Below are 15,699 nucleotides of genomic sequence, written 5' to 3'. Positions count from 1 at the left end.
TTTGTTGGAAGAAATTGGTTAGTGACTTTGAATGTGCACCTTCAGTCTTGCACTTGAGAAATTCCTGGCAAAATATGGGTATGCCTCAACATCAGAATGACATGGTTTTGTCCTTCATGAGAGTCAAAGACAGAGATGGGTGAAGTGCGTGGAAAGTTTAGGCTCGCTGGTGTATAACAAACCTCCAGGGGAAAACTTTATTTGCTATCTAGAATTCTCAGGAGAAGTCTTGACGTTTTAACATGCATACAAACTTGTCACTTCAGGACTTCACTGACATGCAAACTATAAACTCACAGATGTTTACAGGCATTTCATTCATCTAGGATGGGACTAACTTACACAACTATGAAGGAGGAGGAAGTGCTAAAATTATGGTTCACTGAAGGATTTTTAAGTCAAGGATTCTACCAAAGTAGTTGGTGACAGCTCAGACATGGACACTTAGATGCTGCCTGTTTCCCCATCCAAATGGCTAATTGAGTCTATCCCTGTCAAGCTGCTTCTTGGTTATGTTTTCTTGTTTTGTATTCTCTGCTTCATTGGTTGCTGCTTTTGTGTTTATTCACAGTACCGCCATAAATAGTGCAATTAAGGCTACTTAAAAGATTAACATTGTCACCGCAGGCATTGCAGAGGAGAATAAAATCTCCATCACAGTGCATTTTCTCTGGCAGGTACCATGGCAAAGCAAATTCATTGAAGCAGCCGTAGTGGTACATACATGTCTCTGGACAGAATAAACATATAACCTCAAAGCTCATAAATACAAAAAAAACCAAACAAACAAACTAAACCTCCCTAGGCTTCTATCCAAAGGGTGAGGGGACTGCTGTTTATATGACTCTAGAATGCTGTCTCTGTCTCTGTTGTTGAAGAGATAAATTGTTCCCACTTAAACGTGTTCCATTTTGAAATGTTTCAATGTTCAGTACACTTTGCTATCTCAGAATAACTACCAAATTCTCTCAATTGCTTAGCAACCAATCATTTGAAATCTTGTAGCTTAGTCACAGGGTAGGTATGATGAGCTTTATAGTTGCCACCAAATACCAAAGTGCCATAATGGAACTTAACTAAAAATTGGTCTCTCAGCAATACTAACTGGTAGAATTTGGAGAGAGCCATGAATGGAATAACATAAGCAATTCTTCTATGTTTTTCATTTATAATATTGCTAGGAGATTGAATCTGAGCTTCCAGACAAGCCTGAGGCAGAAGAGAGAAAAAAGTTGAGTTCCAGCCATAAAATACATTTTCATACTTTTCAATTCTAGGTTGTGTATGACTGTTCAGTGTGTATGAACTCTTAGTGTATCTATTTTTGCTCTGCTAGATAGAGAAACCTTAAATGTCTGATTAGGTCCACATCCTACAATGCATTTTATGAACAGAAGGGATTCTTCAAAAATGATCAGAAAAGAATGGCAGGGAGGCAAAATCACACATTATGATGTGGTTTTAACAATCCCGCTTTAAAAAAAGAGCTCAGATCTATGTAGACTTTTAAGCAATTCCTTTAAACCATGTCCTCAGCCTACATCCTGTGCCCTTTTCTTTAATGGCTGCCACTACGGAACGTCAGAGTCTATATAGCTAAGAGCATATCAGTGGATTATCAAAAAAAATGCACACATTGAATCTGAGAATTATACATAAATCAGATAGTGTACATGTTTTCTCTCCTTTCGCGTTTTTCTAGGAGCAGCACAAGGGAAAGGGAAGCTATCTGCAGAGGCAATGACAGTTGAAAATCCATGTGACACAGAAAACATTTCAAGTAATGATGGTATGGTTGTTTGGTGTTTTAATATCACACAACACAAATCTAGCATGCTGACTAAATACATAGAACTAGTAGAGATGCCTTATCTAAGGCGTGTGTGTGTGAAAATGGCTCCTTTTTTAAAAAAAAATTGTGAACTGTCTCTAACGTTTCTTATCCCATTATAAAATTCAAAACATATAAAGATTTTAGTAGCTACCCCCAGGCATCCTAGCTCTTGGGTTTTGCAATTTCAGGTACAATTCCACAGTGATAAGTGCTTTATAAATGCTGATATTTTAGATATACAGATCTAAATATTCAATATTGGCTCATCCAAAGGGCCATTTTCAACAGCTTACTAAGAGAATATGGATGTTGGTTTCCGGCCATTATTAGCTTGCTCACTCTTTTCACTGCTTTAATAATGTGGTGACCATTCCATTCTTTTTATTTCAGTTTTTTAAAAAAAAACAAACCTGCATCTTGATTTACTGACACAATAGGAATAAGAGAAAGATGAAAAGATACCTTAGGAAATTCCAAAACCAACAACTTTGTTTCAAAGTTTCAGTTGTGTTTCAATTTCCTGGTCACATCATTTGCAAAAGCCATGCAATTAAAAGCAAGGAAATAAACAGTTTACAACATCACAAATTTTACACCATCCATATAAAGAACATAAGCAAGTTACTCTCAAGTAAAAAAAAGAAATGAATATTTTGTCACAACACAGCAACCTTACTCTGACCATAAATAAATGCACTCCTTCCTTAATAATCTGGGAATATAAATAAAACTATATAAAAAGGATTAAATATTTATTAGAAAATATCTGAAGAAACGAATGATGTTTGCAATTATTGGCTTAATTCAACACCTTTCTTTCATTGGTAATCTGGGAATATAACACACACACAAATCTTTCAGGGAAAAAACGACCACCACCAAGAGGTTTCTCTTCTTTCCCTTTTATCCATCTTCTCTATTTAGATGATCAACTGCCACTCCTGACTAGTTGCCCTATAGCAAATAGTTTCATTGCTTGTGAGAGGATGCCCCACCTCTGAGGCACACTAGCATAGCCAATGGCGGTTGTCGTGCTTTCCGTAATATGGGCCATATGCTTGGTTATTCCGAAGCTTTCCCTCTCTCCTCTGACTGGGAATGCATTCACTTCTCCAGCTATGGGAAAATCTTTCTCTAGTAATGTTGAGAGCCACAAAGGAGCCCACTGCTGGGGGGAGAAGTGTTAGTGACTCAGAGGAGTGATCCAAAACCACAAAAATTTAAAGGGACAATTTTGGAGACTCTGTACAGAGAAACATTGTAGGGAAATTCCCATCTTCATTTTTTTTAAAAAATCCCTTTCCCAGTTGATGTTCATTGAGTTTATGTTCAACCTCAGTGAAATTCTCAACCTACCCTGTGAGGCTGAGCCTCAGACTTACAAGGTGCTCCTTTTGGTACGTAGGACAAAACACCCTAGGCCCTTAACCTATCCCCTCCACGACACTTGTAAGGTTACGTTACTGTAGTATGACCCATTGATTGTTTTAGAAGCTCTCCAACCCTGGGTGAAATCCTGGCCCTATTGAAGTCCATGGCAAAATTCCCAGTAACTTCAAGGGAACTGGGCTAGCACTCTTGCTCTTACAGCAGGGTGTACTAGCCCCACTTCAGGAACAGACTTCAATGAGATTTACAGGTGCTTAGCACTTCTCAGGACTTGCTCTTGCATTTGTATATCCACTGCATCCTCTTTGTCCAGGGGATTGACAATGCCCACTTCTGGCAGAGAACCTCCAGTCAAGATTTCTGCCTGGGAGTGAAATTAATTTACACGGTTTCTGAACTGTGTCCATGCAGGGCTTTGTTTTTCTCACTGGTGGGTATTCTGCACCTCAAGCGAAGTCCTGTGGAGCTCCCCTGTTCTGCACTGTAATCCTTGAGTCCTTGTTGCAACCTTCAGTCTAGCTCTAGGAGGATGGGATGGGACTGTCATCAAAGCCTGCAGTGCTGCTCCGTAATCGCCCAAAGAGGTTGCTGAGAAATGTGAAGTATATCTCCCCATCAGCACCCCCAGCACCCCCCCACCCACCCGCACACACATCTGAGCAGGAATGCACAATCCACAGGGAGATGATTGGCTGCTTGTCACAGGAATAAAAATGAAGGCAGGCTTACCGGGTTTTGATGCTTTGGTCTGATATAACTAAACATCCATTTAATTAAAAATGAAATTAATTAAATTTCACAAGTAATTAGTCTAGCGTATGAACTAGGTCTTTTGGTATTCTCAGGAAAACAAGCACATTAAATTGGCTGACATTTTGAGGTTTTGAAAAAGCTGCTACTGCACACGCACAATGGCTCCTTTCCTTAATGGGTTTTGATTGTGCATTCCATTTCTGCTATGCAAAAGCCTATTAAGAGTAATCCACAAGCCATAGCTAAACACATGTTCCATCATTTCTCCATAATCTGGAGTGGATACTTTTCCTATTACACATTCATTCCATACACCACAGGAGCTATTACCGCGTCTGCTCTGAATATGCACGATGAATCATTCACAAATAACTCATCAAAACCCGACCAGGTGTATTGACATGATATTGAGTCAGAAGGAGCTTCACACCCCGCAACATTGAAGCAGGACATTTTTTCCTTTTTGCTCAGTTTTCAAAACTTTCATTTGGATGCTACGGTTTTCCCAAGAGACTCCAACTGTCAGCAATGGATGCACAAAAATGTCCATACCAAACACTTAAATACTACTGTAAAAATAAACGACAAAAATGGGTTTACCATAAGGAGTCTTGTTAAAACCCACAAAAATAAAGCAGTTCAGAACAAAGGCTGAGAGTGCACACTGAAATCATCCCGTTTTATTTAGGCATAGCTAGGACCTCATGAACAAATCTCCTGTGCCATATGTTCTGTGATTCCTTTGGCACTATACAGAGAGTGAGACAGCCTTCCTTTTGAATTATACCTTGTTTTTTATATTCAATGAAAAGTGTGTGATGCTTTTTTATTATTTAATGTTACACTATTTAAACCATTAAAAAATGTGAGATCAGCATTTAATTGCGATTTAATTAGTGATGGGTCCAAATTCTGAAGTTCAGGTCAGAATCCAGACCCAAACTTTTCCCAAAGTTTAAGGCGTTCAAATCCAAGATTTTGTTTGGGCTATTATAGAGACTTTGAGAAAATTCAGATCTAACCAAAAGTCTGGGTGAAATCTAGATTCAGAGGTTCTCTAATAATTTTGATGTGTATCTTATTACAGAACTGTTCATAATCTACATTAAACAAGGAAACCGTCAAGATGATCTTATATAAGAGAAAGCTACAAAGACTTACAGAAAAGATATTTTAGTGCTCTATTCGCTTAGGTTAGGAGCAGCTGTTACTTGCCAGGATGAACTTGACTGAAGTTTGACAACCTTATTGTTTTGTTTTCAGCTGAAATGAATAGTCAGGTTGAAAGTATAAATGAACTTTCAGAAATGCAGCCGGAAGATTAACAAATAGGTAAGTCTCCTACGACCAGTGTTTCACTGTAAGTGTGCATATCCATGCAGATTCTGTCTGGAAAAAAAGATCTGTTGTATTAATGGCCCAAAGGTGTAAACATGACCCAATCACTGTCTAACATTAAACAGCGTTAAACAAGGTCTGGGATTTGGTGTACAGAGACCTCAGCCTGCTTAGTACCATAGCAAACACACCATTAAACACCCTTTTAACCTTTTACTAAAGATACAGAAAAGAAGGGGAAACAGTTAAAGCATTTGAAATGCAAAGCATTAAATAAGGCTTTCATTTTAACAAGATTTCGTGTTCCTTTAGCTGGAGAGAATTTTTAGAAAGAAAAACACACACCTTTGTTTGACAGTCCCTTAGATGATATCAAAAATGGCAATAATGGTCTTATTGGGGAAAAGAGCAGACGTTTATTGAGATGAGCTGGAGCTGCTGCTGTTAAAGTCCAGTCCTGTTTCATCCCAGGAGGTGGCTGGGATTCAGCTGGAGCTGGTAGGGAGGGTGATGTCATGTGGGTCCATCTCTCTGGCCTGGTCTGGTCAGGACATCCCTCAGGATTAGGATGAAAAAGGTCCAGTGTGCTACCCAATGGGGTGGCAACCATGATGGTAAAGCTGCTCCAGCAGCCTCTCTCTCTTCTTCCATATTCTGCCCACAAAGTCTCTTTCTTTCAGGACCCAAAAAGGGAGTGGTGGATGGAACAGCCCAGGTGCTCATTATTTTGTCCGCCAATTAGGCTAATATTAGACTCACACAATTTGGTTCGTTAATTTCCAGTTCCACATCTTCTCTTTTTACTAAGAATGATTTTAACATAATCCTTTAACTACATCATTAGGTCCTTTCATTTAGTTTTTCTGTCTCCTTTTCATACCTTTTCCCATCAATGTTTATTATAATAGATTATTGTGACATGTTATGAGTTTTTGCATATTTTTACAGTTAATCTCATGTTTAGGCCCAATTATTACAACAGATCTAAATACTATGATTAAAATTGGGGTGACCAGATATCCTGATACTGTCAGGACCATCCCAATATTCGGGACTTTGTCTTACAGAGGCAAATATTACACCCCCCCACCCCCCACCCCCAAAAAAAGTGTCCCGATTTTTCACACTTGCTATCTGGTCACCTTAATTAGAATATACAGAATTAGAAAAAGCAAAATGGGGGAAAGTATTAATTATGTGACATTAATTGTCACATAAATAATATAATAGCATTCTGCAACTATAATGTATTTAGACTGTGTATGGTCTTAGATCAACAGAACCCAGATAGCAACAATATTAGCAATGGAAAAGTAACTGAGTGAATGTTTTTTTGTCATTGCTTAGGAAAATGAAAAGCAATTTATACTAGTTGGAATTAAGTTCAGTTCTCTGAAATCTGTATTCTGGGAACAACAGGTTTGTGTCATGAGGCTTTTATGCCCTTGGCTCTACAATGCCTAACGTCACTTCTAACTAGACTCCTGTAAAACAAGGCTGAAGTCAGTTGGCTGCCTTTTTGAGCTTTACTGCTTTATATACTGAATGATGGTGCCATTGCACGAGTGCACAATTGTTATTGCAGCAGAAATGGAAACGAATAGTTATGTTCATAGACAATAAACAGTCTGACTCCTCAATAAAAATGAGTAATCTGCTAGAGATAAAAAATCCCTGGCACACCCCAATTACAAAAGAAAATGTTGATCCCTGCTGAAGATATGCAGTTTCAAAGCATTACTACACACCTCTCCCCCTGTATAGGGCTATTATAAGATTCCAATATCATATATAGCAAGATGTGTTATTTATGCTCGTAATGGGATTTCATGTAGCTCAAGACCAAATACAGAAGCTTTACAACAGCAGCAGCTGTGTCACAGAGATTTAAAAAGCAAGGTCTTATTACAGTGTATACCCCTTTGTCCTTGTCAGTATATTGACAATATGCTGCCATACTGCATGAGAGAGAGAAATATGGCTGATGGGATCCCCATTGAAAAGTAGTGAAGCAAAAATAAAAAACATCTTAAGGATTACTTTTGCAGTTCTCCCTTTCTTTTTCACCTTTTCTTAGCTTCTGATTATGCATTCCGTTAAAATGCTTACCATTTAAAAATAGATTAAAAGGCTAATACCGTTATTGATTTTAAAAATGTATTTATTAGCTATAACTGCTTTCACATAAATGGAAAGAAATTTGTCTTTTATACATTGTTTTTTCACTAAAATTAGTACATGCATATGTTTTGGGATGAGATCATTTAAACTCTGCTCCATGAAAGTGAAGCTTGCATTAATAATACAGTATTTAGCATTCAACTAATTAATTTTCTCAATTCCAGTGTGAGGTACTGCAGTACTGCCCCCATTTTACAGAGACGAAAACTGAGCCGGAGGGGTGAAGTGACTTGCCCAGTCTCTGTAGTATTTCAATGACAGATCCAGGATTAAAACTAAGGCATGAATTATGTTCAGCTGTTTGCTCAGTCCCCCAAACCATACTGCCGCTCTGCTTTGATTGCAAGCAGTCAGGTCCACACAGTGAAAAATCGATCATCTTGTTAAACTTTAAAGGCTCTGAACTCTCTAGGATCTTTAGGACCAAGCAGATATCTTTGGGACAGTGGTTTACTGTTATTTTAAGAGCGTTCTATACACTATTCCCAAAATGCATATCAAAAATCCCTAAGAACTCTTGCATGATTACTATGCCCTTGATGTCAACAAACATAAGACACATTATTCAGCATTTTGGTTTTAAAAAACGCAAAATATGCTATAGGAATTATTTGGGAGGAGTTCTGTGGCCGTTACTATACAGGATATCAGACTAGATGAGCACCAGGGTCCCTTATAGCCTTGGAATCTATGGAATTTTTGAGTTTCTAATCACTGTTACACAATAATGCCAGCCATCAGCACCATTAATGCATACAGCCATAACATCACCGTGGTTGATTCCTGCCCACTTTGTTGCTGCTAGTGCCAAAATCACAGCTGCTTCATGCCTCTTTATTTTAGCCCTGTTTGAGGACTGTGTTATCAAATACTTCCATGGCACCTTGCTTGCCTATGTGTTTATAAAGTACTGTCCACACATGTGATGCTATAGAAATAATAGTGTCTTATTTTACTGCTGTTACATGCCTCCCATATTTTGCACGTGTGTTTGGCAACAGAGACATGAGGAAACTGTATTAAAAAGACCCAGCTAGCCATTTGGGTCTCTGAAAACTTTTGATTTTGATTAAATGAACTATATCGTTTTTTTTCTCCCCATCACAGAGGAACAATATGAGAGAAGAGAACAATGGGGTGAAACGTGAACGGCAGTCATTAGCATTGTATGGCATCATTCTAACTATCGGCAGAAAGCGCATCGGAAGGTGCCCCATGGGATGGGAGGGGAAGGGAGATAAGGGAAAATGAATGTTTGTTTTAATTCCTCTTAATTCTCAATTGCATTTTGTTCTGTAAACCTGTTTTTTAAAAAAAAAAAAGCTTCCCTACTTGGGTCATGATGTCCCACTTCAAGCAATCTTTTGCATTGTCCTGGCAGTTACAGCAACTTCTAGGTCCTGGGTAATATTGGAGATGCTTATTCTCCCCCCGCCCCACACACACACACACTCTATCACTAGCCTCTGAATCTCATTTCCCAATGAGGGCACATCATCCAAGCAACTGGTGGGAATGGGATTTTTTTGGATTCTCTGGGATAAATTTGGGGCTTTGGCTTGAGGATGTGGACTGCCACAAAGCATCATAAATCACAGAACACTGTGTATCTTAGGAATTTTAAGAACAGCTGTTCCAAACTATCCCTGTATTGATAGTGAAGTTATAGCACAGTGCCCAACTCCAGCAACATCAGTCAGGAATTCCTGACTGCAAGTGCCAGTGCAAAATATTTAGAGCTTTTAGAACAATGACCCCTGCCACTATGGAGATAGTAAAAGAGCTAGAAGGAGTGTTTCCTAGTGCACAGTAGAATCCAACCTAAGCTTCACACTATAAACTTGGAAATCTGGATGCTTCAGGATGTCGTATTGCTGTATTGCTCACTGGGAGAATGGAGACGTCTGTTGCCCATTGCTGATCTATTTAAATCTTCTGGTCATAGCACAGCATGTGATGCAAAGTAATACAGTTAGTGCATCGATTCTGTTCTCTTCTAGTAAATTTGCACTTCTAAAAGTAAATAATTAAGTGGGTACTTAAAGTACCTGTGGGCAACTAATACTTTGCACAGCCTGTGAGTAATGGAGGATAACAGGCATTCTGCATCCAGCACATCTTTAAATATAGTTTATGGCTTTAACAACTTCACTGTACCTTGTGTCAGCCCTCATTATATTTTCTACTGCATATGCATGATTTTTAAAAATGCAATTAACAGTTATTTCGTTAAGAATGTTTTACCATATGTCATTTGTTCTGCCAGCAAGTGCTGCATTCAGAAAAGAGGGCTTATGTACATTTTTTCAACAGTACTGTAAATTAAATTGATACACGAGACTGAAGGAGCACACAGCATGTGTCCAGGGTCTGATGTTCTGCAAAATATAATGGTGTTAAAAACAATTAGAGCTTTTTTTTTTTTAAGTATTCCGAGATTCTGGTTTTGCTTGAATATGTACGCTCTTTCCCCCAATCCTGAAATGATGACTGGCATGCAAAAAAAAAAAAAAAAAGTTGAGAGGAGACTGAAATGTATTGGCCCTATTCTGATCAATGGATTTGTGCCAAGTTCACACTGATATAACTGTGAGCCCTATATGTATATAAACAGTTTGACGGCTGCTGGCATTTGTAGGTTGATCGGAAATAATGACGGGACGAACCGGGATCTAAAACAAGACCTGCAGATTTGTCTCTGGGAGTGTGGCCACTAGGAGTGCCTGACATCTTCCAATGAGCTGATTTTATGTGCCTCTAGCATTGGAGTCGCTTGATGACCCCAAGGGGGAGGAGGGCATTGTCTGCAGACACTTCCTGTGGCATTGTTAGGGAACATGGGGTGGGGGCTTCCAAGGCTTTTGGATTTCTGTTTGGAGGCTAGTAGGTATTTCTTTTTGAGCATGATCAGCTTTGAAAGAAACTAGGTTTCAGATGTAATTAATCCTGTTAGTGCCTGTTAAAACAGTGCCAGGATTATACTATACTTGCTACATGGGGTCAGAATGCATTTTGGACATCCCTTCCCCTACCCTTAGACGCTTCTATGCCTCTCTCCTTTTCCATTCCTGTTAAGCTTGACTGAAGGTATCTTCGGGACCACACCCCTGAATGTTATTTTCCTTCTGTCCCTACATTTGTTTCTGGCTGATTCCAATTGCAGCAGTCAAAGGACCAGCAGCTTGTGTATCTGCATGATGCACATACAGTATGTTTCATTATCAAATGATTTCTCTTTAAATAGCCTGTCATAATAGAACCGATACCGTTTCTGAGGGAAAAGATAAATGTACTGGGTAACAATAATGTTAATCCTCCGTTGTGTGTGTCCTCTTTAAAAAGGCAAAGATTGAAGGGCTCCCTTTGTTTGTAGAGCTAGGGAAACTCCTCCATAAAGCATTTGGAAAGTCAATTGGTGTAAGCGTTCTAAAGCGTGGTGGGAAACTGTGTGGGCCAGATTTTCAGTTTTAAATTGTCACAGCTCCACTGAGTGGGGCTGAGGTAGGGCAATATCCACAAGGCATGGATCTGGTCCTATGTATTTAATTCTGAAGTTGTACATGTATGATTTTCACAGTCTTCCACGTACAACGCTAGAGAACTGCAGGCTGCTGCTAGCTGTGTGTCCTCAACGTTAGTGAGATTCAGGCTCAGCAAGGAGCAGACAAGGAAGATCAATGCGAGAGGCTGATTAAAGAGGTGTGTTCAAAAATATACAGAGAGACAAGACAATCCTTAAACTCCTTGGCAGTACTGACTGATATTAAAAATAATTAACTCCACAAATACTTCAGGTTAGAGACTCCTTATAACCCGTGACAGTAATTTCATTGCTACCCTCGTTTAACCTTGGTTCTCTTTAACAGCAGTGATTCTTTGAAGCTGTGCAACTTTTGCCTGAGGACTCTGCAGCAAGTGTGAAGCACAGGCAGGAAGTGTAGAGTAAGAAAATGTATGAGTTGATTAAATCTTAACAGTCCAATTTTCAGTCATGAGTGTGTAGCTTGATTTCCTTGCTTTTTTGTCAATGTGGCTTTGGGGTTGCATCTGTTTAGGATTTTTTAATAAAAAACATTAATAAAACGATGTACGCACAGTTAGGCAATTTGATTCTGAGCTCTTTGGTTATTGCTGGACTGGTGCACCCTGAATGCAGCCACCTTTGATTTTGCTGGAGCTACAGAAGTAGAGAGTCGGCTCTGTAGAAGAATAAATATCGGAAATGGATTAATGCCACTATAACAGGGGTTTTGGTTAACAACTAAAATTTTTATCACAGTATGTTCTGTATAGAAAATAGAACCCCTAAATTAGTGGCGTTTGCATCCAAATATTAGAATATGCTTTCACTGTTCCAATTGAAAAAAGTGCTTATTCTACAATTAGGAGCATCAATCTATTTTTCCTCCAGCTAGCGATTGCTCTGATGACGGACAAGTTTCCTTTCATACAGGCTTACAAAGGAGATGTCTGAGACACTGTCTGTAATATCGGGTCACATATTATTCACTACAGCTAACTGTAAATCTTTCTATGGCGCGCTGAAAAGCCTCTTTGTGAATTAACACTGTTCTGCTTTATGCATTTGATTGAAAAAGATATTTCTCTATATGCAGTGCATGTCTGCTTTGCTTTTAAAATTACAAAGTTAGCAGAATATGTTGGATATATTTTCTTGGGGAATAGGGGTTTTTATCATACGATTCATCAAGGATTTGCCTTACCCTGACATTTGTGATATAAAGGAAAGTCAGAAAAATGTAATTTTCTTGATCAAAAATATGTTTTTACTTAAATGCAAATAAATGTAGTCTGTTGCTTGCAAAATATATGGTATAGTGGCTAAATAGGTTAACACGTCTCTTTTGTTAATCTGAGATTTACATGCTGAATTTCCTTATGAATCTGTTGTTTTTTCCTTTGTCTGTGCCATACATCTGAAAACTTAAACTAATGATGCCTTCATACTACAATGTTTGTTAAAGCAAAATGTTAATAAAAACTTGTTCTGAGGACAAGACTGCACTGCTTGTGTTTTTCTAACTTTGCTGATTATGCAAGTCAATTTTGTGATTAATAATGTTCATTTCAGATTTTGAATCTGGTTGTAACTATGCACTTCAGATTCCTCATTTAAATGTATCTGTCATCTGCTAGTTATTTCTTGTAAGAAAACGATAAAGCTCAAGGATTTTATTTTTGGAAAACAATCGGCAGTGAAATGAAAGCTTTTCAGCTTAAAGGGGGAAAGGTTGATCAGTTTAATCATATTACTAAACTAGAGACTTCATAAAAATCCTGGCAGATATACCGATCCTGCTTCTCTGTCACTCTGCACCTTATAAAAAGAACAGGAGTACTTGTGGCACCTTAGAGACTAACAAATTTATTTGAGTATAAACTTTCTAAGCTTACTTCATCAGATGAATGCAATGGAAAATACAGTAGGAAGATTTTATATACACAGAGAACATGAAACAATGGGTGTTACCATACACACGGTAATGAGAGTGATCAGGTAAGGTGATCCTATTACCAGTAGGAGAGAAAAAAAACCTTTTGAAGTGATAATCAAGGTGGGCCATTTCCAGTAGTTGATAAGAACGTGTGAGGAACAGTGGGGGGGAAGCTTTATACAGGGTAAAATGGATTTATTTGGGGTTTGGACCCCATTGGGAGTTGGGCATCTGAGTGTTAAAGACAGGAACACTTTTGTAAGCTGCTTTCAATTGAGACTACAGCTGTTAGGGGATGTCATTCAGACCTGGGTCTTGGTTTGCAGCAGGCTAGCGGGGTCTGGCTCAAACCAAGCAGGGCACGGAAGCCCCAAGCTGCCAGGGCAGGAAAGCAGGGGCAGAAGTAGTCTTGGCACATCAGTTGGCAGTTCCCAAGGTGGTTTCTGTGATCCAACCCATCACAGGGCCTTCTCAGTCTCACCAGCCTCAGCTGTTTTTAGCCTTGGCAAGATGGGCTTGGGGATAAAGCAGTCCCTCTTGGCTGCACAAGGGCAGTCCGCTCCTTCTCTCAGCCAATCTTTTAGGCTTGTTTTTCTCCCTTAGGGGAGGGAATGCAGCCTCCCCTCCTGGGGAGGCCTGCTGTCTTGCTGCTCCTGACCTACTGGCAGCTTGACTTCCCCACTCCCCCTCTCCCCAACAGCGGAGGGTTTAACTCTCCTGTATGAGTTAAGGATGCAGCCCTTAGTTGGAATCAGCTGATCCTAATTGACCTCAGGTAACTCCCTCTCAGCTGATCCTAACTGATCTCTCTAGTAACCCCATCTCAGCTGAACCTGATGGACCTGTAGTCACCCCTCCTCAGTTGATGGGGAGGAGGGCCTTTTACCCTTCTGGGACTGTTTTCCACCCTGCCCTTGCAGCTGTCTGTCCTGAGTTTATCACAAAGCTTATATAAGTTTGTCAATGTAACAAAGAAATCGATATGTGCCAGGCTTGTTCTCCCAAGGGGAGTTCCTGAGACACTGCAAACCAAATGCACTTCTTCAGGTACAATAAACAAACAGATTTATTAACTATAAAGCTAGATTTAAGTGATTATGTAGTCGTTTATGTCAAATCAAGGTGAAAAAGTGCTGCAAAATCATAATGGTAACATTTCACATCCATTTCACACTAGTGTAAATGTCAATACAAAATACAGAGTAATGAAGAATCAGGCCTACTGTGAGGGAGTTTGGATGGGAGGGCAAGATTTTCATTATTGACTAGTGATTTTATAAGAGCACTGCTGTTCAACATTTTCTCAAAATCAGACCATTTTAAGGTGTATGAAGTTGGGCACTAAAATCACTAGTCAAGTGTATACAAGAGAATGGAAAGCAAAAAAATACTTAATAGTGTGATATAAATCTTTTATTGGCTTGATTGGCACCTTCATGTATTCTGTATGCCACATATTTTACAGAAAAGAATTACTATAGAAATGTTTTAGAGAGGGAATGTTTATTGTTGGGATTTTTGGTACCCCTCCACCCATAAGCATTGGCTGAGTAACAATGAGTCAAACTATATACAGTAGTTTGCTGAGATATAGTTTTCAGTGCATAAATGTCATTGTTTCAATGTCCAGAAACATCAAAATCTAGAAGGCAGCGCCATTATTATGAAGTTGGGAAGCCTATCTTTCCAATGATATAAATGAAATGTTATGAAGTCATATTTCTGGAGGAAAAAAAAAGGAGGACATTAAATCGTTTATTCATGTAGGACCAAATATCATTCATCCCTTATCTTTGCAGGTGTAATGTTGGGAGAGAAGCTCCACTTCTGGAAAAGTAAGAAGGAAACATTCCTCTAGCAAGGTAATTTTTTTTTAATGGCAGATATTTAAAGCTGCTTAGAGGTTTGGAATGTTACAAGGTCTTCCAGTGGAGATGGATTGCTGGGCAGAGCCAGATGAGACAGGGAGACACATATGATAAATGCACTTTATCACGTGGGCAATTTATTATGCGAGTCTGCAATTTGTCTCAAGCTGCCACCTCCACACAACTTATGTTGACATAGGGAGGTGGCAGAATAAATGTGGCTGGGCTAGTATGTTTCCATGGCAGTTTTATAAGACTGATATTCAAAATGTTGACAGTGGAGTTCTCTAAGGGTATGTCTACAGTTTCCGGGGATTGACACTGCGGCAATTGATGTACTGGGGGTAGATTTAGTGGGTCTAGTGAAGACCCGCTAAATCAACTGCAGATCACTCTCCCATCGACTCCCGTACTCCACCGGAATGAGAAGAGGAAGGGAAGTCAACAGGAGAGCGCAGTAAGTTGACCTCAGCTACGTCGAATCCAGCTACGTTATACACGTAGCTGGAGTTGCATAACTTAGATTCCCCCAGCACCTCCTGCCTGCCAGCGGGCACTGCCGATCAGCACCTCCCCCTCCCTCGCTGTGCCTCCCACCTACCACGGATCAGATGTTTCGTGGCGTAAGGAGGTGCTGGGGGGGGAGGAGGGAGGAGCGAGGGTACAGCGCGCTCAGGGGAGGGGGCAGAACTGGGTGGGGAAGGGGCGGGAAGGGACTGGGCGGGGCGGGAAGGGACGGGGCGGAGTGGGGATGGAAGCAGGGTGGGGGGGGCCTTAGGGAAAAGGGTGGAAGGGGGGCCTGAGTACCACCCCCCGCCCCCGGCAGTTTAGAAACTCGCCACGTATGTCCCAGGCCCTGCACCCTCCTAGGGACAGCCCT

General features: G+C 39.9%; 1 protein-coding gene across 4 annotated transcripts in view; it reads left to right on the top strand.

Annotated features, from left to right (window-relative positions):
* The window catches only part of MACROD2 (mono-ADP ribosylhydrolase 2), a 1,526,954-nt gene that overhangs the window by 1,259,169 nt on the left and 252,086 nt on the right, over positions 1-15,699 (top strand). The window contains exons 16-18 of one of the 4 annotated variants that reach the window (XM_074949636.1): positions 1,703-1,789; positions 5,240-5,308; positions 8,603-12,487. In XM_074949636.1, coding sequence (XP_074805737.1) covers positions 1,703-1,789; positions 5,240-5,301 — 149 coding nt within the window. In that variant the 3' untranslated portion in view covers positions 5,302-5,308; positions 8,603-12,487. Of the gene's footprint in view, positions 1-1,702; positions 1,790-5,239; positions 5,309-8,602; positions 12,490-15,699 lie in introns of those variants that run through there. The other 3 variants (XM_074949634.1, XM_074949635.1, XM_074949637.1) reach the window with 3 other exon arrangements.

Source organism: Natator depressus, chromosome 3 (genome assembly GCF_965152275.1).
Source record: "Natator depressus isolate rNatDep1 chromosome 3, rNatDep2.hap1, whole genome shotgun sequence".
NCBI lineage: Eukaryota > Metazoa > Chordata > Testudines > Cheloniidae > Natator > Natator depressus.
The sequence above is the reverse complement of the archived record's forward strand: the minus strand, read 5'-3'. Positions and strand labels throughout refer to the sequence as shown.